The sequence below is a fragment of the Periophthalmus magnuspinnatus genome, chromosome 4, assembly GCF_009829125.3.
Source record: "Periophthalmus magnuspinnatus isolate fPerMag1 chromosome 4, fPerMag1.2.pri, whole genome shotgun sequence".
Classification (NCBI taxonomy): domain Eukaryota; kingdom Metazoa; phylum Chordata; class Actinopteri; order Gobiiformes; family Gobiidae; genus Periophthalmus; species Periophthalmus magnuspinnatus.
In genome coordinates this window covers 16,939,718-16,963,143 of record NC_047129.1, presented here as the reverse complement: position 1 = coordinate 16,963,143, position 23,426 = coordinate 16,939,718, and the positions used below count along the sequence as shown (strand labels likewise).

The window sequence follows — 23,426 nt, the reverse complement described above, 5'->3', positions numbered from 1 at the left end:
GAAACTGACAGAATAAAATAAAGTAAGAGCCTACCTTTATAGAAGCAGAAATCACAGCAACATGAAGCCAGATGAGTGAAAGTCTGTGTGTGACTGGTGAAGGAAATGAGGTGGAGACTTGACAGTGGGAGGGAGAGAGAGAGCACAGAGCATGATCAACTTTGTGCTGATCCAGCCCAGAGCGCACTTTGCCCTCTGACAACTGCAGTAACAAATAGACAACGTTACCTAATGACATAATGAACAAGACAGGACTACTAGGCTGTTTATACTACTGAGCATTTTCTTTCTAGAGGGATAACTTTAAGACTTGCTCTAAAGAACAGCTGTTAAAGTCAGCAAATCAACCCCTTTATGCCAAAAACTACTCCATTTATGGCAACAGGCTGCATAAAAAGATGTAGAAATAAACTTACAAAAGAGATTGATAGTGCTTAACTAAAGTAAACCAACTTCAGACAATTCACCCCACTGTAGGCTATAGGCCCAACATGTATGACACGCACATATTTTCATTTTCATTTATTTATTTATTTCGAGGAGAAGAAAACTTATTAAATCCCACCCCTATATATTGCATTGCATTTCACTCGAAAAAGAAGAAAAAATAAGACCTACCAGTGCATCTGGCCTTTGTCAAACTGCAGACTTGCTCAAACATTAGACCCTATGCATACTTTTAGATGTATGGACATCTCTTGGTAGTGTACCCTAAGTGCCTCTAGAAGGCGCTAAGAGACAGATTACAGTAATACAAGTTTTGAGTCAAAAACTATATTTTGAAAAGAATTGCTTTCGAAATGGAATCAAATCTAAAATAAAATAAAATAAAATAAAATAAAATAAAATAAAATAAAATAAAATAAAATGAAATAAAATAATAAAATTTTGGAGGGTTAAAGCTTCTTTGCCCCGCAGGTCAGACTATGCCCCAGATCCATGCTTTTCCCCTCAGTCTGCCTTCACTTTATGCTGCATTCATATTCAATTTTAAAGTTGTAATTGACGTGTCTGTAACCCTTAAAAGTTTTTTTTTTGTTTTTTTTTTTACCAAATATTAAAAGTAATAAATGGTTTTGTGATTTTTAACCAAAGTAACAAACTGATAGATCACATACAGTAAACCAAAGTCATTGCAGATGAAGATGCTTTATTTTTTACTCCAGAACCAAAAACGACATGATAATCCGTTGATACTTTGATTTTTGGAGTGAGTGAGCGGCCCGTGAACGCGTCATAATTCATATCCAATGAGACCCCGCCCTGTGCGCGAGACTGGGCTCCACAGACGCGCCTTCTCCCGCTGCCTCCATGGCGATCAGCTAAACAGGAGCTTTTACATCGGGACAGCCGGTTAGCTCCTGTAAGCGGGCTAACAGGCGCACATTGAAATGGGATGATGTAGCGGATCAAATCCCTGGACGAACTGCGCACTCCTTTAGCATGCTACGCTAACGTGGAGCCGTTCACATTTGACCAGGAGTCACCAGCCCGTTCACCGGACCAAGCTAGCGGCTGTGAGCTAACGCTAGTCTCACCTGCTCTACTGCGAACTGGAACGGCTCTGGACCTACGGCATGGAAAGTGAAAAAGAAAGAGAGACCGGTGATAATTTAACTCCAGCACCACACGCCTCACCCGACTCTAAAAGTGAGACAGTTCCGGGGAAGATAAGTGTGTGTCCCCCGCTATCCGCGGGGAGGAGAGGCTCCTCTGCGGAGGATGAGGGCGGCGCAGAGGCGAAACTCTTCGGGAAAGGACTGGCGGCCACCTCCCTTCTTCAGATCGCGATAAGGAATGGAATCTACCAAAACCAAGTTGCCAACGCTCTGAGCGGTGCGGCCAAGAATATAAACATGCCCACCGCTAAAACCGCCAACATTTATAATCTATCGTCTGCCAACAGCTCCACTTCTGTCAACTCTCTGCTGGGGAGACGACGGCAGCGGCACAAGAGGAATTTATCACTGGGAGCTTCGCCAAGCACAGGCTCGCCCGGAGTGTCCTCTACAGAGACAGCCAGCCCCGCTCCCACCGCCTCTCCTCTCAGCACCCTCAGCCTGGACAGAAAGACTTTTCTCCGCCAGAAACAGACCAAACAGCTTCAGGTCTCTGATAAGACCTGGGTGAGGTCGGATCTCCGGCGCGGCTGTCTACATGTGCACGACTGGCTCACGCCCTCCTACCCGCGGCCAGTGCTGTGCACTGTAGACACCACTGCACAGGAGGTGGCTCTCAAAGTGTCAGGGAGCAAGTCTGGGGCCCTTTTGAGAATAACGTGTAAGACTACTGCTGTGGCTGCTGCCAATGATAAAGAGCGGGACGGACAAGGAAGTGACAGTGGAAGTTTGACTGAGGCTTTGGATATCAGAAACCTCAAGGATGACTATAATGACGACTTAGACTACAGTAAAGGCTCAAAACACTGTTATCATGATGCAAAGCTGCCTCCCACCCTGCTGCTGGAGGACAAGAACGCCAGTAATTCATCCTCTGAGGTGTGTTTGAATGATATAGGCATGGATCTAAGTCGGAGTGCAGCTGACTGTTACGGGGTGTATTCAGGCTCTGACATAGAGAGCAGCACGTGTGAGGACTTCAGTCCAGGGGGTCCCAGGAGCACAGAGCACAGAGACTCCCTGAGTGAGGGCATTGTGGGGACAGACTCGTCAGTGCAGAGCCCAAACTGTGACAGTGCCCCAGAAGACCCAGACCCATTTGAGAGCTCCTCAGATGAAGTCGACCTGGCGTCTTCTCCAACACACTGTCCCAGCTCCTCTGCTGCTGACCAACTGCCCTCGTCCACAGACCCCTGCAGCACATCCAAACCAGAGAAAAGCACATTAGACAATGACACTCCAGTGGGTGATAACATGGAGAGATTAATCACACCTCCATCCAAGTGTCCCAGCAGCTCCCAAACCAGGCCGCTCACAAGCCAGGCATCTGTCCAGGCTGACCCAGACATCCCCAGGGGCACCAGGCTATGGCCGGAACCCATCAATACCAGTCCCACCCCGGCACTGTTTCTCCAGCTGCACGGTGGAGCGGTGCGCAGACTGGAGGATGATGAAAAGCCTCTGCAGATACTAAATGAGTATCTGACCAATCTGGGCTTCGAGGATCCGTGGAGGGTGCAGGACGAGGGCATGAATCCAGAGATTGGCTGTCTCATTCGCTTTTATTTCGGTGAGTCTTTGAAATCAGTGCAAATCAGATGGTGACTAATGTTTTTAGCAAGTCAATTTTACAATATCACATTTTCAAACCATTACAATTTCCCAGTTATTCCCAATTATTGGTTCTATGAGCAAACAACAGTGAAATCCATAATTTTCCTTCATTCACATTGCTCAATAGATCACCGTTCTTCTAGTACGTGACCAGGTTTCTAAAATTACACTTTCTGATTGATAAAGTTAATGTGACATGAACATGTACAATAAAAGCACCTAACATTAAGGGTTACTTTTATGGTGTATAGACTATTACCGGTGATAGTAATTAGTGGCAATAGTGTCAATTTTATAATAATAATAAAAATAGTAATACATAACACTTGCATACCTCTTTTCATGACACTCAAAGACGCTTCACACAGTTCAAGACAAAACACTGATGAAAGAGACAGACAAAGTAGATTGAACAGGTGAGTTTCCAGATCTTTTTTGAAGATGGTGAGTGTGGATGAGTCTCTGATGTGTTTGGGCAGGGAGTTCCAGTGGGTGGGGGCAGGAGCAGAGAAGGCCCTGTCCCCCCAGGTCTTATGTTTACTACTGATGGGGGGAGACAGGAGGTTGGCATCAGCTGTTCAGAGAGCACAGGTGGCTGTGTGGTGGTGGAGGAGGTCAGAGAGGTAGGTGAAGGCCAGGTTATGGAGGGACTTGTAGCGATAACACATTTTGAAGTTTGATATATTGCTGAAGTAAATATAGATGATAATCAGTAATATGGACATGATGATAATCAAGAGTAGATTTAAATGTGAAGTGCTGCAATAAATAAACAGCTGAATGAAACATTTTAGTACTTGGTTTGCATCTGTAATGAGTCATAGAAGTTATTAATTCAACCTTTTTACAACTTGAGTCTTATCATATAGCTAAACATTATTGCTACTATTACACTATTAACTATTACAAAAATTCCCCAGTAATGCATAATATGTATTGGTTAACCGAGTAATCTTGACATCCCTATTTTCAAGTTCTCAATAATAAGTCAAATGAAATTAGCTTTATATTAGACTTGAAAGTATGTCTTTACACTTATGCTAATCTGCTTTTTATAATGTCATTACGCTAATGGCAGATAGTAAAACGCTCTAACTTCGCTTGGCTCGTTCATTGTACATCCACTCTCATTGTACCATGAGTGCTCTCGTTGTGTTTGGTTAGTCAGACTGTTCAACAAGTACATTCAATTGTCCCCCTGTAACAAAGCCCAGTGTTGTGCCCGTGAAGCTGGCCCTCCCCTCCCTGTGTATTTGCCCTGTACGAGACACATCTGGAGGTAACAGGTGCACTCTTTAGGCGAGCCAAAAGCCAAAACCTGGCTAGGGTTCATGCATTGTGATGTTGTTATTGATATGATCCTGTTTCGCTGACATGCTGCTGTGTAAGAGGATGGAGAACAGCCATGATCTGGGATTAACAAAATGCGCTCTTGTTTTTGACCTTATTTTTGATTTAAACCAGCTGCAAAAACATAAGGTGGCCATACGGTCTGAAAGATCAATGAATGCACTATTGGTTTCATTGTTCGATATCTGTGCATCTGCCATTGGATCAGATTCTCAATACTCATGAGCCATATATGTACAACACAGTGGATTATAGGGCTGCAACCATTAATCACAATTATCATGGGTAATCAACTAAAAATAAAGTAATTGTTGACCTTCACCATTTTAATCATTTTTAAAACGTTATTTTGGCTGTACACACCCCTAAACACATGCCAAGATGTTTTCTATCAAACACAGTGGTATTATTAAATCCAAAAGTTAAACAATTTGTAGTTTTCATTAATAATACAGTAAATATGATCCAGAAAACTGTCTTGTCTTTAACTGAAGCATCTTTTTGTACCTAGGCCTGTCACAATAACACATTTTGAAGCGTGATATATTGCTACATAGAAGTACTGCGATAATATTGAAACTACTTTATACCACTGACACAATAACAATAAGGCAAGATAATCCCAGTAAACCATTTTTAAATAGACACTATTATGGAAAGTCCTTAGCTGCAACTTATAATGTACTTTTAGTGATCATAATTAGCCATAGAAGTCACTTATTCAATCTTTTACAGTTAAAATCTTATCGTATTATAACAAAAACACCCTAAATCTATTGTTCCAGCTTTCATATAGTGAACGATGGGTCAGTATATTGGTGTGACAGGTCTAGTTGTACCTGTGGTTTAGATCTCTACAAACATGTTATGAAATTGGGATTCTTGTATTATTTAATCAGTTCATATTTCTTCATATTTGCTCCTGGAGTTGTTTACAATGTTTACTGTGAACAGAATCCTACTTTTTAAACATATCTCACTAGGCCTGTGACGATAATCACTATTTCGATTTAGCATTCAGTATATGAAAGTTGGAACTATATATTTTGGGGCTCAGTATTTATCATGTGTATCATTTCTTTGTAAAAATAGGGAGCTTTTGGGCATTTTTATTGTAATATGATACGATCTGAGCTGTAAAAGGTTGAATAAGTGACTACTTTGGCTCATTGTTGGATCCTTCTGTTATTTATTTCTTGCAGATCATGTCTTTTAATGAAACCGCCTATTTAAAAATGGTTTACTGGGATTATCTTGGATTATTGTGTCTGTATCTTAAAATACTTGAAATATTATCATTTATCGCAGTATAACTCCAGCAATATGTCACGTTTCAAAATGTGTTATTGTGATAGGCCTATATATCACGGTAATCAAAATCGTGTGAGCCTTAGTTTTTGCAGGGGACGGGCAGCTAATTTGTCTCTTCATGTTCATATCTTGAGTTACAGGCACAATAGCAAAATAAAAATACCAAGAACATGTAGAGCAGGTCGATACAAATATTTTAAGACCAAAATGACAAGCCTGACCGCAGCCGTTATGGAGAGAGGAATGACAGTTTTTCAATAGATTTTTTCAAATGTAAAGTATATTGAAGCCAGAGTCGATGAAGCTGTAAGTGCGCCCACGCTCACTTCTCATTTGGAACACGGGGCTAGCGGGTTAGCTGTGTACATGTATATATACAGTCCATGATCAAACCACATGCTGTTGGCTGTAGACGTCTGTATCAAAGCCGTTAGTTCGTAATGAATTATTTGAAACGTTTAGATCTCGATAAGATTAAAATTTGATTCATCGCGCTGCCCTAAAATGATCTAAAGTAAAACACAGTGAAGTAATTGTCAAACTTGGAAAAAACATTATACAAATCTGAATCGTATTATTGTTCAAAGTGCACACAAATCACTACAAAGCTCACTCCCCTTGTCCAAACATACCGACAACAGTTACACAACAATAGTCTGTTCTTCCTCATGTCAAATAGAAATGGGCGTGTGTGTGTGTCCCGTTTCCTTTTACCCCCCAGCAAAGGGATCCCGCAGTAATACAAGAATGCAGCAGGAACAGGGTACTGCAGATGTAGCATTATGGATTTCACATTTATGTAAAGAAACACCAAGTGATAGTGCTATGAGACAGTGGGACTTTGATTCTATCTGAAAGTTGTGTTTTGGCACATTGGTTTAGCTGGGAAAGGCTCCAAAGTCCTGCAGGCCCAATGGGAAAAGTGGACAGGGAATATAACTCAATATATCAAAAACAACAAATCAATGAAGTCATCTGGTTCAGTCAATTATTATGCATTGTTAGGGATGCACCGAGCTGATACTGAAAAACTGGCTAAATCAGATATCGGTTTCCAAATATCAATGTTGTTGATATCCTATTTGGATGTATTAATTGATGTAATACTTTTTAATTTCTACAGAAAGTAGAAAGAACTTTTATTTACACAAAGTTGTTCTGTAGTTACTTAAGGCAAAACTGAAAACGTGTTATGTAGCTGTTATTTATCTCATTTTATTTTTGTTTTAAGGAACTAAATGTAAAATAGTTTATAGTATCAGCCTCTGCACTGGTATCAGTTGATATCAGGTGTTGGCAGGTACTTAAAGCTATAGTATTGAAATTGGTATCTGAACTGAAAAAGCTGGATCTGTTTATCCCTCTGCATTGTACAAACAGATAACTATGTAATTGGTTGTGACACTGGTGCAATAATTGGAAAATCAACAATGACATGAACGCAAAGATGTTTCTATAAATGAGGCCTCTCTACAGCCTTAGGAAAGTTTCAGTTCATAAATAAACTGATACCAACATTTATATTAAAGATAAGGGTATGCTCTGCCAGTTCATTGTTGATTTTAATAAAAAAAAAAAAAAAAGTAGACAGTAGAATCACGTACACAAAAATGGCTAAGAAAGAAGCTTCAAATACTTAAAATACGCATCTGGTTTTAATTAGGGCCGCAACTAACCATTATTTTGCCAGTCAATTTATCTAGAAATTATTCTTTCGATTAGTCAATTAGTTGTTTAGAACATAAAAATCCTGTGAATGATATTTTCACCAAATTTGATCCAGATGAAGCTGAAGTAGCAGCATGACGACATTCAGATGGAAAACACATTTTGTCCGTGCGTATATTACATCAAAAACACCAAGTCTAATTCTTGCTTTGTCTAAATCTTAAAACCTCATCCCTCGGTGTGGAGCTCAACAGTGACCGCTCTGGTTCCGAAAGTCAATTTTCCATTAATTTTCCCCATAAACTTTTAGAAAATTTCAGACAAGACATTGCGGAGTTTAACCAGCTACAAGGTCACTAATCTCCATAACGCTGTTGTTTTAAGTCCAAAAAGCACATGTGAAACGCAAGACTTGAAATGATTTAATAACTTGGTGGTTTATAAAATTTCAGAAACAGATTTTAATTCAAATTATAGGTCTTGAGGTCATTAGTTACCACAGAGCTGATTATGCCTGAGCAAGCTTTCAAACTTTAATACACATTTTCTGGAAAGTCTATGGGAAAAATGAATGAGAAATTTACTTCTGGAATCTGGGAAATCAGTGTTGAGCTCCATTTGACATGTGATGGAGTCTGTAGAGTCCAGATAATGGTTCTTCGATTATTACGTTAATTGTTCTCAATAATCAATCAGTTGTGGTTAATTGATTTGAACTTGTTTCAGCCCTAGATTCTGTACTAGTTTTAGTATTAATTAATATAAAGTGAAGATTCTGTCCCAGGTCCGCATAGCACAGGTGTCCCTCCCCCCTACACCCTGCACCTCCACAGACATAATGCTGATGTACGAGAAAAGTGACCTCATTGTAACTCAGATTTCACCTCCTCAGTGTTTCAGGCCTGAGACGTGGTCAGAGCAGCAGACTCCCTCCAGCTCACAGCCCCAACCGCTTTATTCAGAGGTCAAACACACGAGACACTTCTGACAGAGAGGCTCATAATCACACCACTAAACTACAGTCTTCAACTCTGGACATATTTACTGATGCAGATTAGATCTTAAATGTCAGAATGCAGTTTCATTTGTCAATTTTCCTCTTTGAAGTCACAATATTTACATGATCTTTGCAAGAAAGAAAAAAATATATATATAGACTTGACCTTTACAATTCATTCCCAGAATTCAGTTATTGATTCCAGCAATTAGTTCATTCTGTTTAATTCAAGTTTATTTCTACAGTACATTTAAAACAACTTCAGCTGACCAAAGTGCTTCACAACAAGCAAACATACAGATAACATGGTACACAGGAAAAATACACTAAAACACAAAGGTATCCTGTCTAGCTAGTATTAAATGCCAGGGAAAAGAGGTGCGTTTTCAGTCTAGTCTTAAACTGTGTTAAAGACTGAGGATCTGACAGGTAGAGGGAGACTTGTTATAGTCAATAGTCAATTTATTTAGTTCTGGTTCGTGATAAACATACCAAAAAAAAAACAAATGACAACAAATTGACATTTTATCAATCCATGCATCATTTTTGTTAAACATATTTTCTGGTTATTGTAGTTAGACCTGTCACAGTAATTACTGTATCGACTTATATTAAGAAATAATTGTGGGGAATCATTTTTAGGGGGCAGTATTTCTCATTGGAACTTTTTCATTGCAGTGTTAGGGAAGTATGTGTTATTTTTCTGTAGTGTGATGATATTTAAGCTAAAAATGTTGGATGAATAACCTCTATGACACATTTATAGATAGACACCAAATACAGAAGTGTTTCATATCTGCCATTTATGTATTGCAGCGTATTTACTCCACATATACAGTGTTTTTGGGGGATAATCCTGCTTTAGGGTTATTGTGTCAGTAGAACACATTTGTTTTAATATTATGGTTTATCATCTATATTTACTTCAGCAGTATATTGCACTTCAAAGTTTGTTATTGTGACAGGCTGTTGTTAATGTTAATATGCTACTCACACAAGAGCATGATATTTCAGACTCATAAAAGGCTGTCTGAGTGACGGGAGGGCTTCAGTTTGTGGTTTCACCCGCAGCAGTATCGAATGTGTGCTTTGAATCAGATGATGTCATACCTCTACCTCTTTCATTAGGAGGCTCACTGCATAGAGGCTGTCACTCACTATGTCTTACTCGAAAACAAATTATTTCCAGTTATATCTGTTCATAATATAAAAGCTTTAGGGACTGTATTCAAATTTCCATTCATTTTCCCCATGGCTTTGAAAAGGTATGTTTTAAGTAGAGTTTGATGCACAATTGGACCTTGACAAACGGGACTCGGAAATGACTCTCTTTGTCTTGATGAGCGACAGGATGTTGAGAGAAATGGGCGGAAGGAAAGGGTTTGTATGAACCCGAGGTCAGAGGCACAGCCCAGAGATGGGTGGACACATGTTTGGTTTATTTTTTTAATTGATTTCACAGTTTCACTGGTGACTCAACCCAGACTGAGTGGTCCATTCTTGTAAAGGTGATGCCATCAGTCGGTCACTCTCTAAGAAGTCGCTTAGTCTCAGTGAAACCTAAGTGGCGTTTTGTTTAAGTCACCGGAGAAGGCAGGGAGCGGATCGGGCTAGTGTTATAAGGCATTACATAACAGGCTAATCTGATTTCAAGCCTCTTTGTGGTTCAACTCTTCATGTGTCTCCCTTTCCCATGTTATCCCGTGAATGTGATCCTGCGAGCAGACAACAGAAGCTCACACAGCCAAAACAGAAGGATTTCTAATAAATCTTTAAATAATTGGTTGGTCAAGAGAGCAAGACTGGTCTGTATGTCATTGTTTCTCCACATTAACTGTTCCTGTCCCATCCACAGCTTCAGTGTTGAAGCTGTGTGGAAGTGAAAGGGTTAATGTGACACAGATCACGCCTGAGTGGCTGCTCTCCCTCTTTGCCCACAGGCTGTGAACTTCCATTCACTTACATAACCATTGTGTTTGGTCCCTCTCAGTTTGTGAAAGAGGAGCTGAGTGTGATTGTGGCGATTCATAAAATCCAAAAGACTAAAAATAACACTGTCTACTGTGCAAAAATGTCACTGTAAAAATAAACCATGTGACATGCTAACGTCTCCTGTCTTTGCTTTCCCAGGTAAACCTCGCAGTGTGGGAGGCTCGGAGCGTGTGCAGCTCTCCGGAGTGTTCAACGTGAGGAAAGGGAAGCTAGCTCTGCCTGTGAACCGCTGGTCCAAGAGGCAGGTCACACTGAGTGGAACCTGCCTGATCGTATCGTCTGTGAAACACGCCCACACGGGCAAGATGCACATCCTCCCTCTCATCGGTGGAAAGGTACTTTGAAGGCTCAAACAATAAAGGCAGGAAGTACAGTAGGACCCGGAAAATATTTTCAAGAATGACCAAAATATCTACACACTAAAATACAAAATAACTTTTGTTTAAAAATATTGAGTTGTTTTTTTTTACACTACACATTCAGCTGTGTGTAGTGTGTAGTGTAACTGTGTAGGAGCAGTAAATGGATCATAGTAGAAAATCCAAAAATAGTTTTGCTTAAAGATCAATCAGAGCTTAAATATACCTAATGTTTTTACAGGTGGAGGAGATAAAAAGACACAGTCACTGTCTTGCCTTCAGCTCCGCTGGTCCCCAGAATCAGACTTACTACATCAGCTATGAGTCGTACACAGAGCACCTTCGCTGGCACCGCATTGCGTCCAAGGTAACTATTCACTCGTCTTTCTATTGGTCAGTTTGACAGTCTTAGTGTTAATGATCTTTGAAATATGTTTTATGATGATATTCATTATTCTGACATTGACATTGTATTTGTGCTGTGTCAGATTGCATCTCAGAGGGTAAACTCTGTGGACCTGTCCTGCTGCAGCCTGGAGGAGCTGCCCACTCAGCTCTTTTACAGCCAGGACCTAACGCACCTCAATCTCAAAAACAACTTCCTGTCCCTGCAAAAAGGTGTTCCGGCACTCACCAGGTAAAGCCTCTTGTGCTTTTCCTCTTTTATTATTTTTATTTGACTCATGGAATGTCCCAAAGTGGTGAGAGCTCGCATATGGTCTAAGGGGAACTTAGATTAAGGGGAGCTTAGATCAAATTACACATGACTGGTCTGTGTGGGGTGGTGTGTGGTTTAAATGATTAAAAGAGAGCTGCCGTTGTAATGAAAGATTTGACATTCATCTGACTGACCCCTGGGGCAGAGGGCTTTTCTTTTCTTCTGACCAGGTCGTTATATATTGTATTTCTGCCCATTTAAACCAATGAGCAAATGAAATCAGTGTGTTACTTCACAACAAATAACAAATATTTTAAGTATGCCATGTTTTTGTTGCCTATGGTGCAATGTGAAATATGTTTTGTTGTTTTGTGACTGGGGACAGTTTGTTTTCTTTAGTGCATGGTGTAAATCTCTTGAAGTCTGTCAAGATGCTGATTGAAATAAATCCCCTGAGTATAAATACGGCTATTGTTCCTTTATAAACAGCCACTTCCCGGGCCGTGTTTTTGAGGAACATGTTTTTCCGAGCTGTTGGTGTGTCTTTTCCTCAAAAGGACACAGCGAAAGCTCGGCCCCTCTCTCCAGCCCCTTGCTCTGGCCCCTTTGTGAAGCAGATTATCACACACTTATTACTTTAAACCCTTTCTGACATTGCTCAGGCAAAAATCTGTGTAAACATGAAGCTTAAAATAGTGTAGGGACTTTTGCATCTGTCCTGTCATATATGGGATGTATCTTTCTGCTTATGTCATCACCCAGGCTCATCACATAGCCATAGACCTATAATAATTACTAAATCAATTTATAGTTCGATAAATGAGGTTCAACAAGGTTTTTAAGGCCTAATATTTCCCATTTATACATTTTCTACAAACTTTTTTTTTTTTAAATAGTTTTGTTGTTAATTCATATTTGAGCTGTAGAGAGTTGAGTAATTACCAATCTGATACCAATTTTGATACTACCGGTGCCAAAACTGATCGAAATGTGCTACGCAGCTGTTATTTATCTCTCAAGTAACTACAGAACAGCTTTGTGTAAATAAAAGCTCAAACATGAGACTTTCTTGACCAACTATAATCAGTAAATAATCTTATATCAATTTATATGTCCAACCAGAATATCGACTGAACTTGGAATCCAATATCCAATCCAGCAAATGGTTCAGTATCGGTGCCAATATCAGATACCAGTATCAGATCAATGCATCTCTAATCTACCATTAAGTATAAAAAAAATTAAGTACAAAAATTGGTTAATTCTGCTGTTTTTCTATTTCTATCTTTTTAAGATATAGTAGTTTCGTTTTAGAGAATAGGTTTCAATACTTTTGTTTGTGTGTTTTGGACAGGACTGCTTGGCTGTTACGTAATAGACCTACATGCATTTGATTTGTTTTATTATTACTAGGGTTAACAATGATAAACATGATTCTTGTTTTAGGTTCTGCAAGCTGAGAAGCCTGAGTCTGTCTAATAACACGTTGACTGAATTCCCACTGGCCTTGTGTGATATCACTTCTCTCACTGAGCTCAACTTGTCTGGAAACCAACTCTCGAGCCTTCCTCCTGAACTGGGGAGCATGCACAAGTGAGTGGATTTTGAAAAAGCCAATAACAAAGACTTTGGGGGCGCTTTTCGAGATGATGGCGGCGATAATTTCCTCAGTTATTGCCCAAGAGCAGAGCCTGTCCTCAGTGACCTACTCTTTGCTGACATAGGCTGCAGGCTTTTTGTTTTGATTCCAACAAAGCAGATTAGTTTCCCTGTGTATTCAATGAAAGGCTGGCGCTGCACCAGAATCCCAATGCATGAAGCTTCAGAGAGTCTTGTGCACAGTCATGGAGTCCCAGATGGGCCACTGGTTCATTCATTCATGTGGTGTAGAGTTCTTATTTACATGCAAGTTTTCATACTTGGGCGTTTTGAGATGTTCTTAGGGAGCGGATATTATAACTGAATTACACTTTCAGAGGGGAAGGGCTGTATGCCTAAAGTATCATCAAGATTAGTTTAGTTTAAACTTAATCAAGGAAGTATAATATGATCTGGAACATGAACCAAACATGGCATTGTGTTGTTTTCAATGGTCTGAGCCCTGGTACAAAATGCCAAAAAAAAAAAAGTGTTTTCTTCAACATTACTTCCTGAATACTCGGCCTAGTGCCACCCACCAGAAGCGTGTGATCAGTTCTGATCAATCAGAGCGATAGCTGCGAGAGCGGAGCAAGCGCAGGCTCCGAACAGGCGAAATCTTACAAAGCTAAATTTTAGGCACTTTGAGGATTTAAAAATACTTTAAAAAGTGTCTTATCTAGTTGTTTATTATAGATCCATTATTTGAAGGGACAATGTACAGAGACATTAAGCTAACAAAAAACACCAAATTATAGCTAAATAATGTCTATCTGCAGTTCCTTCTAGAGCCTTGATCACAATTTCAGTGTTATCACGATTCTTGCTATTGGTATCTTTTAAATATGTCATTAAGAGGTAGGCCTGTCACTATAATTACTACATCGACTTATCGTTCAGTATATGAGTGATGCAATGATAATTTTTGGGGGTTAATATTTATCGGGTGTAGAAAGATGCTGAAATTTTGTCGTGGCTAAAATAATTAATAAAATCACAATAATTATAAAAGTTGCTGATAGTTCTGGAAATGAATAATTATTGTTTTAATTTTCTGAATAAGCTCTATGTTTAAACAGCTGTTATATAACTGTATTTTGTTATCAGTGAAAACGACTACGAATGCAGAATATTATGATAAGTAGCTTTTTTCCGCACATTCTGATGACATAATGGCGATTACCTTTGTTGGCGATTCTCACGATTATATAAAATGTCTAACGAAGGATTATTGATGACCATTTTTATCACAGTAAACGATATTACTGTTTATTGTTCCATCCCTAATTGTGTGTATGTTTTCTTTGCACTACTGGGAGATTTTTGGTTATTCATTACAATATGATAACATTTGATATTTGAGCTCTAGAAGGTTGAATTATTAACTTCTTTTTTAACAATATTATACATTTAGAATAATTTTTTTGGGGGGGTACTTCTGCTTTATTTCAATATTATCATTTATCGTCTTTATTTACTTCAGCAATATATTGTGCTTCAAAATTTGTTTCCGTGACAGGTCAATTAAGAGGCAACTAAAACCACTTGCAATCCCGGAAAAATTGTGCTTCACAGTAACTGGTTAAATCCACTCAAAATGCTGTCTGTGTAATCCCTCAGTCGTCTTTTACTAGCTTTTACTTTCTTTTACTATGGTGAAGGCTGACAAAGTACAAGCGTGGGTCTGTGTTTAAAGCACAGAGCTTCTTTACAAAGAAAAGTACTGAATCACAATATAGCAATGTTTAAAAAAAAGCATACAGGCCCCAATTTGAGTTTCATCACCAGCCTGCTCAGTCTTTCATTTCAGAAATACTTGATGTGATAATGTAAGTAAACTTTATTTATATAGTGCTTTTCAGTGTGTGCAACAAAGGAGTTGCTCAAAGCCCACTAATGACCGTGTGTGTTTGTTTGCAGTCTGCAGACTCTCCTTCTGGATGGGAACTGTCTGAGTACTCTGCCCATTGAACTGGGCTCTCTGGATAGCCTCACGTACCTGGGTTTATCCTTCAACGGCTTCAGCTCTGTGCCTCCGGTCCTGGAAAAGCTGCGTGGCTTGGAGAGACTGTGTTTGGCAGGGAACCAGCTCTCTGTCCTGGACACGGCAGGCCTGCAGTGGCTGCCTGCTCGGCACATAGACGTCAGGTGAGTGTGTCAGCTTTTTATAGGAATAATGCCGGAACTACTGCTGAGTAGGTGGGTCATATCGACAAAAATATATATGTAGATAAGTCATGTCCTTATTCAGACTATTTATAGGTTTCAGCTTCCGGTTATATGCAACATTGTGAGGAGTTTCCCAATAAAAAGATATGATATTTTGTTTTGTTAAGTGCTATAGCAACAATTCTAATTTTTCATCATTCTGGATCCATGCATATTTAGGCCTGTCATAATAATTACTACATCGACGTAACCTGAAATATAATGAATATATAAAGCAATAGGGGTCAATATTTATCATGGATTCTGTTTCTTTGTACTAGTGGGAAACTTTTGGTATTTTTCTGTCCCATGATAAAATATGAGCTGTAGAGGGTTAAATAAATAAACTCAAGTGCCTCATTGTTCTATTTATTTATTGCAGCTCATGTTTTTAGAATAGTTTTTGGGATAATCCTGCCTCAGGGTTATTGTATCAGTGGCATAAATTTGTAAATGGTCACGTATTTATATGGCACTTTTCCACCTTCAAGGCACTTAAAGTGCTTTACATCAAGTAATCACTCATCCATTCACACACACATTCATACACCAGTGTACACAGACACTAAGGGTGAGGTGGGTTGCCAAGGACACAACAACAGCATTCATCTGCAGGAGCTGCCAAACTGTGGGTCAGTGGATCTGACCACTCTACCAACCTCCTGGACGAATGCTACCAACTGAGCTACTATAGCCCTAAATTAGTTTCAATAATATTGTTTATTGTCTATATTTTCTTCAATATATTTCACTACTTAATTTCATGTCGTGACGTGATATTACTGCAATCTATCAAAATGCCCCTGTAAATGTCTTGGTTGAGGTTCAAATATTGCAAAACAGTGAATGAACTGTAGAATTAACTAGAAAAATGCTGATATATCACCTTTTATATACTTTTTTTTTTCCAAGTTTCTACTAGTTTTATTTGAAATCAGTTTTGCAAACTTTTTAAATAGTTTTTATTATTATTGATGATATCCAAAACATTAATAATTTGTATTAATCTCCCACCTCATAACTTCTGATCAGAAATCGCAGGTTTTTTGAATAAACTACCTGACCATTTTAATTTTGTTATTGTTTGATACAAGCTCAAACTTAGAAAATAGTATTATGAATACATCTTCTGTCTGTTCACTGTTCACTTTTTATTTTACAGGCTGAACCGCCTCCACACAGTCACAGTGGGAGACACAGAGCAACTGGTTCACATTGTCCATCTTGACCTGAGAGACACAGGCCTGCGGGACCTGGATGTTAGATGTTTGTCCAGGCTTGAAGTCCTGCGCTGTGACAGAAACTGCTTGTCTCTGCTCCGAGTCAGTGGCCAGGCCTTAAAGAACCTACATGCTGCTCATAATGGTATTTCCCTCTATTTTAATATGTTTGACAGGTTATATGTGATACTTGAGCCTTTCACGATCATTTTTACCAACCTATTGTTTTATAAATAGTAGCTGGAACAAATTAAGAGTTTAATAGTAAAAATGGATATTTCTGTCTTGAACAAAAATGCCAAAAAGGGGTTTTCTTTTAATAATAATAATACAATATGTATAGAGGATTTTATCAAGAAGAGATGGAATTATATTTTAATAGTAGTAAAATTTGGCTTTTGACTAAGAGTAAACTAGAAGCTCCTAATGTTTTTTTTCATATGGAACTTATCTATTTTTTCAAATGAAGTCTTCAAATATTATAGGGACTCAGTATTTGTTGTGTGGGGATTTTTGTCACATTTTATAGTAAGATTTGAGCTGTAAATTGTCAAAAAAAGTAACTTATATGAATAATTATAGATGCTAACTAACTCACTAACTTCTAAAATGTTTAATTCTGGTATTTATTTATACTAACTCATGCTTTTCATTATATTGTACATGTAGAAAGGGGTTTACTGGGATTATCCTGTTTTTACTATTATTGTGTCAATGACAATAATTTCAGTATTATCCCTTATCCTGATGTTTTTCTGTAGCTACATATCTCACTTAATAATTAATGACACTGAACACTGATGTATGTTCTTTAGTGATGGGACTTTTGGCTCTTTTATGGGATCTGACGCTTTGGATTCGTTACTTTCAAAGAGTCCTTCAAAAGACTGGCTCTTTATTTTTGTATTTACATGACAGAAGCCAGTGAGAACTAATTTTATCTACAAACTACATTTTATATACAAGACCCAGATGTGTTTAAAATGGTTCAAACTGAGAGTGGGAGTGTGTTTACCCTCTAAGATCATACATAATCAAAATAAAACATTGCCATAATAATATTAATGATAATAATAATAATAGATTTTATTATTATTAACTGCTATGATGCCAAATCAGGTTTTTTTTGTTTTGTGTTTGTGCATAAATCTCTCATTCATGTTGCCTGCTCTGCTTCTGTGCTGATTCTTGTGTTGGTTCAGCATTAATCCATATAAAAATGCATTCAAATTATAAAAAAGAAGATACAAGTCTTTTAAAAATTGAGATCCGATTCCAACCGTTCACACTAAGGAACCATTCAAAAGAGCTGACTCGTTCACAAACGTCACATCATTAATGTGCTTGTGTTTTTTGTAGATCTAAAGCAGCTGGACGTGGCACCTGTCCCAGAGAACCTGACTGTTGTAGATTTGTCCTGGTACTTATCCACACACAGCCTCTTTTCATTGTAGTTATGTCGCAATGTTTTGTCTAATTTTATCGTATTTTCTCTTAGGAACATGCTGTGCTCTGTGCCTGACTGGGTTTGTGAAAGCGGGAGACTCGAGGTTTTGGACCTTAACCATAATTGTCTTACTGAACTCCCAATACAGTAAGTGATACAATGTACTTTACTTTGCAACTGTAAAGACAAGAATATATTTTAATACTTCTGTGGTTTACATAGTAACCCTCCTGAAACCTATTTCTTAACAACCCATTCCTGTCCCATTTTGTGCAAGGAAACAGATTAAAAAGATTCTCTGGTCTCTCTCACATTGTATACTCTCTGGTGCAATACTTGTGTGCTCCCGCTGTCAATTGTCTGTCTCAGGAAGTAGTGTTGGGCAGGTCAGAAATGTGTTTATTTTTAGTGCTTCATTCCTCTGGATGTTTGTATGTTGCAGACTGCTGTCCTCAGGGAGTTTGAGAAAACTGCTCTCTGGCTGGAACAATGTGGGCCGCCTGGCTGAGAGGCTGGAGAGATCACAGCTGGAGGTGCTGGATCTGCAGCACAATCATCTGACTGAACTCCCGAGTAACTTATTCACCAAAGCACAGAGGTAAGTAAACACTGCACACAGATAATCACTACCGCATGTGCCATCTGTGTGCTCCAAACTTTTATGAGTGTACCTCAGAATCTGAACCAGTTTTGTCACTGCTGTCAGTGAACACTGTGAGGCACGCAAACAATAAGGTGTTATAAAAATAGATTTGAATAGACTAGAATGAATATAAATACAATGTGCACTACAGGTCAAAAGTTTGGACACACCCTCTCATTCAATGTTTTTTTTTCTTTTTTTTTTCCTACTTTCTACATTTTATATACATAAGACATCAAATATATGAAGCAAGATACATGGAACTATATAGTAAAGAAAAAACATTACATAACTTGAATTAATTTAATCAAAGCCACCCTTTGCTTTGTCAAAAAATATTTAGTATTTAAGTTATTTATGATGTCTGTGTAATAGTAAAAGAAAAATTAAATTATGTCAACTGGACAAAACATTTTTTTAAATGAAGATGTTTTGCTGCACATCCAAGTCGCTTCTTCAGTTCTGATGAGATTACTGGTGGACAGATATAAGACTTTTTGTCCAGTTGACAGAATTACATTTCACTTTTACTATAGTTATTAACTTTAACATAATTCCACATATCTTGTTTCATGTATCTGTTGTCTTCTGTATGTATCTAAAATATAGAAAGTGGTAAAAATAATGAAAAAAACACTGAATGAGAGGGTGTGTCCAAACTTTTGACGGGTAGTGTATGGATAGAAGAGCAGTGCAAAACTAGCTACACAAAAGTATTGTTGAAGTTAATTATTTGCCTTTATTTATTTTCCCAGTTTGCGATACCTCAATGTTTCGGCCAATAAGCTGGAGAGCCTTCCTCCTGCCAGTCTGTCAGAGGATGGGTTCAGTCTGCTGGAGGAGCTTTATGTCACCAACAACTGTCTGACAGATAAGTGCGTACCTCTTCTGACTGGACACAGCCATCTGAGAGTGCTTCACCTCGCTTACAACCAGCTACAGACCTTCACAGCCAGGTAGCCAATCTAGAGAATTTTCTCTTAGCGTAGGCCTGTTCTCTGTGTTTAATTTAAGTTTGGATGCTGCAGTAAACTGGCCCGACTGGAGCAGCTAGAGGAACTAGACCTGAGCGGGAACAGGCTGAGGAGCGTGCCCACCACCATCCTGAGCTGTCAGCGCCTGCACACGCTCTCCGCCCACTCCAACGGCATCAACGCCTTCCCTGAGGTCCTCCAGCTGCCCGAGATTAAGGTCCCTGGAGTTTTCTAACACTTTCCAGTGGCTTGTGAAGTTAGCTTAGTTCTGTGTGTTTATAATGTAGAGTGTAGTTTCAAAGTCTTAAGAGAACTGTGATTATGGTGCTCAAGACTCGGGTTGTCAAAAATAATTGATATCTAGTTGATACTAATTGATGCTAAAACAACATACTCCTTTGAAGTAAGTATCAATACTGAAACACATAAATAAGCCAAAGTTGGACCTATTTATATAATGTATATACATTATATATTTTATTTTATTTTATAAAATACATAATTATACTTGTGGTATCAAAGTTGGTATTGTGTATCAAACATTTTTCTTATAATCGAAATCTAATCTATTTTAAAAGACAGTGTTAAAAAGTCTCTAATGTCCTCCTCACTTGTTCTTGTCCTGCAGTGTGTGGACTTGAGCTGTAATGAGCTCACAGAGGTGTCACTCCCTGAGACTCTTCCTGCAAAACTCCAGGAACTGGATCTAACAGGAAACCCTCGCCTCAACCTGGACCACAAAAGCCTCGAGCTGCTTAAGTATGTGCTTCTTATGCCATGCTTTTGTGGATAAGAATATTTATTAAAGGTTTCTGAGCCACAAAGTAACTGTTGTTATTTCATCTCCTGCACAGTAACATCCGCTGCTTCAGAGTTGATCCTTCTCCCTCAGCGCCTTGTGCCAGTGAGAGCCATGGGGCGCCTTCAGTCTGGAGCCATAGTTACACAGAGGCCTCTGGAGTCAAAAACAAGTGTGTTTCTGAGTACTATGTATTTATATTTACTACACAGATAACTGTTACGTTATGCACATGTAGATTCTGTGAACTGATATCTGAGCATTTGTTGTAGACTGTGTGTGGCAGCTCTGGCTCTGGACAGCTTCTGTGGGATTCGAGAGGCGCTGTATGGAGTGTTTGATGGAGACAAAAACGTGGACATTCCTTATTTACTACAGTGCACAATGGGAGACGTCTTGGCAGAAGAACTTCACAGGGCACAAAGGCAAGAAGACTACATGACCAGCACTTTCCTGACAATGCAAAGGTAAGCATTACTGTGGCTCTGTGTCCTGTGAAGGCTGATGAACGATCTGTCTGAGTGTGTCTGTGTGTGTGTTGCTCTACAGAAAGCTGGGCACAGCAGGACAGAGGATGGGCGGCTCAGCAGCTTTGTGTCACATTAGACACGACCCCGTGGCACCTGGGGAGCACAGTGGCTGTTTCACTCTTAAGACTGCCAACGTGGGCCGCTGCCAGGCCGTACTGTGCCGAGATGGCAAAGCTATGCAACTTTCCACTGTGCACACTGTGAAGGAGGAAGTGGAGTACCAGAGGGTACGGCAGCATAATGCCATCATTACAGAGGTAAGACACATCTAGAAATGGGAAAAATGAATTACTAAATGAAACCATTATTTGAAAGTTGACTCACTGTGTCTGATTCTGTCTGTAGGATAACAAAGTCAGTGGTGTGACCGACTGCACTAGGATTATGGGCTACTCCTTCCTTTGCCCATCTATCACCCCTCGTCCACATGTGTCCACCGTGACGCTCACCCCACAAGACGAGTTTTTCCTCTTGGGAAGCAGGGGTTTGTGGGAAATGTTGTCCCCTACTGAAGCCGTAGAAGCTGTCAGGAACGTTCCTGATGCTCTAGCTGCAGCAAAGAAGCTGGTTACTCTGGCTCAGAGCTACGGCTGTGCAGACAGTTTAAGTGCTGTAGTCGTACGACTGAGTGTGACAGAAGACTGTTGCTGCTTCTGTGAGCCACCCCCACCTCCTCCAAGTCCTGGGCCTGGAGTACACACCAGCACACACCCCTATCAGACCAGTGATGGAGGCATTCCTTTACCCCCTCCCTCATCAGGGACAGTGAGTGAGCTGAGCAGTGAGCTGAGCATGTCAGAGATGAGCAGTGAGGTGGGCTCCACTGCCTCTTCAGAGGACCCCCCTCCACAGGCCGAACCCACAGCAGCACACCTAAACCTGCCTGGGCGACCAGGGGCGCGGAGGCCGGCTGCTGGAGGCAGCTTCCAGAGGCAGTTCTCCGGAGCTCTGTCTGACAATGGGCTGGACAGTGAGGATGAAGAGCCCATTGCGGGGGTTTTCTCTAATGGAAGTCGTGTGGAAGTTGAAGCTGATGTCCACTGTTTGAATGGTCGGGAACGTCCCTCTCCGCAAACTAACTTCCAAACACAGCAGACTACCACCCCTCCTTCCAGCACAGTGTATCAGGAGCCTGCACAGGCCTCCCCCTCCCCCGTACCCCCATCCTCTCCCTGCCTAAGCACGGAGGCCCGCTCTGGGACTCTGGGGCGCAGGGCCCGGGCCAATGGCTCTGTGGCCTGTCAGGCCCGGAGCCAGGATGTGATAGAGGAGGCAGGAGATGCACCTGTCAGGAAACAGGGAGGCTACTTTAATGCACCTGCCCAGCCAGACCCTGACGACCAGCTCATTATCCCCCCAGAGCTGGAGGAGGAGGTGCGCCAGATCATCCAACAGCAACAACAGCAACAGCAGCAAGAGCAAATGCACAACCAGCAAAATCACCCCTACCAGAAGCCTGCAGACTACTTTGTGACCCCGCTCTAACTGCAGTTTAGAAAAGCCCTTTCTAAAAGCATCTGTCTCTTGTGCAGCATTTAAGCCTTTGCTTCCTCTGAACACGCTTTACTAAGTTACTTTTGTTCATTTTTATTTTTCTACTGTTAACTGTATGCCCCTAAATGCAATGCAATTTTATAACAATTTGTGTTAAATGTCAAGTGATATTTTAATTTTGACCATATCATTCATCAGAAAGCACTTTGAGTGACCTTCATTCAACAATTGTGATTCTATGTCAAATGGTACTTTTATGAATGGACCATTCCATTATGTTTAGTTGACATTTCTGTTATGGGTTATGACGTTGGCCTTACTGTTGCCAGAGTTGGTGAACTCTAGAACTAACTCATAGTTTAATACTTTTAAGTGACATAGTCACTGGAGTGTACTAATATTCTCTAAGAGAAAAGACGATTATTTCATAGAACTGAATTTCCAGATTTGTGTTTTTGGGGCTGGAGTGGAGAGTGGTGCTGCAGTGCAAGTTAAAGCTGAATGGGAGAAACCCAGTGATTACCAGCTCAATGAATGTTCTCAGAACAGTGTTACAGTCGACAGACAACGGCAAAATCGCACAAGAGAGCTACTTTTGCTATAAAATAAATTAAGATTTCTGATACATGTTGCTTGGACTTTTTATAATCTGTTTTCTCACAGACACAGGTTAAACTCATCACAGCATGGGAAATAGATTCAGAATATGGGAAATAGAGATTTGGAATATAAAGTACACAGGTTTGTGGTTGTACCTGTTCATAACACTGATGTTTGTGCCACTGTACCATAATAAGTGCATTGTGTTGTCTGGATGGTACGTGGAGCTGGGCTTTAGTGAATCGCTCTGGAGAATCTCTCTTGTTGGTGATTATGTCTCGACTCAACAGTTCCATCACTGCTGT

The 23,426-nt window shown here is 39.9% G+C and overlaps 2 protein-coding genes across 2 annotated transcripts in view; one reads left to right on the top strand and one right to left on the bottom strand.

The window, feature by feature from the left end:
* Window positions 1-137, bottom strand: part of si:ch211-191a24.3 (tensin-3) — a 64,380-nt gene extending 64,243 nt beyond the window's left edge. The window contains exon 1 of the mRNA XM_033964887.2: window positions 35-137. The gene's annotated coding sequence lies outside the window, so the exon portion shown is untranslated. The remainder of the gene's footprint in view (window positions 1-34) is intronic.
* A 1,148-nt stretch (window positions 138-1,285) lies between these two features.
* On the top strand, window positions 1,286-23,146 carry LOC117393980 (PH domain leucine-rich repeat-containing protein phosphatase 1-like). The gene is made up of 17 exons (XM_033991961.2): window positions 1,286-3,189; window positions 10,690-10,886; window positions 11,152-11,277; window positions 11,399-11,547; window positions 13,015-13,161; window positions 15,127-15,354; window positions 16,577-16,779; window positions 17,994-18,054; window positions 18,133-18,228; window positions 18,524-18,679; window positions 19,480-19,680; window positions 19,753-19,915; window positions 20,327-20,457; window positions 20,553-20,669; window positions 20,770-20,964; window positions 21,047-21,284; window positions 21,373-23,146. Exons 1-17 carry the CDS (start codon window positions 1,578-1,580, stop codon window positions 22,510-22,512), a joined length of 5,160 nt encoding a protein of 1,719 aa, XP_033847852.1. The 5' UTR covers window positions 1,286-1,577; the 3' UTR covers window positions 22,513-23,146.
* Window positions 23,147-23,426: the final 280 nt, after the last annotated feature.

Excerpts from the sequence above, each read along its gene's own strand:
- LOC117393980 (XM_033991961.2), top strand. The coding sequence starts at position 1,578 with ATGGAAAGTGAAAAAGAAAGAGAGACCGGTGATAATTTAACTCCAGCA. Across the intron at positions 15,355-16,576 it reads GCTCGGCACATAGACGTCAG|GCTGAACCGCCTCCACACAG; the intron begins GTGAGTGTGTCA and ends TTTATTTTACAG. Across the intron at positions 18,680-19,479 it reads TTATTCACCAAAGCACAGAG|TTTGCGATACCTCAATGTTT; the intron begins GTAAGTAAACAC and ends TTATTTTCCCAG.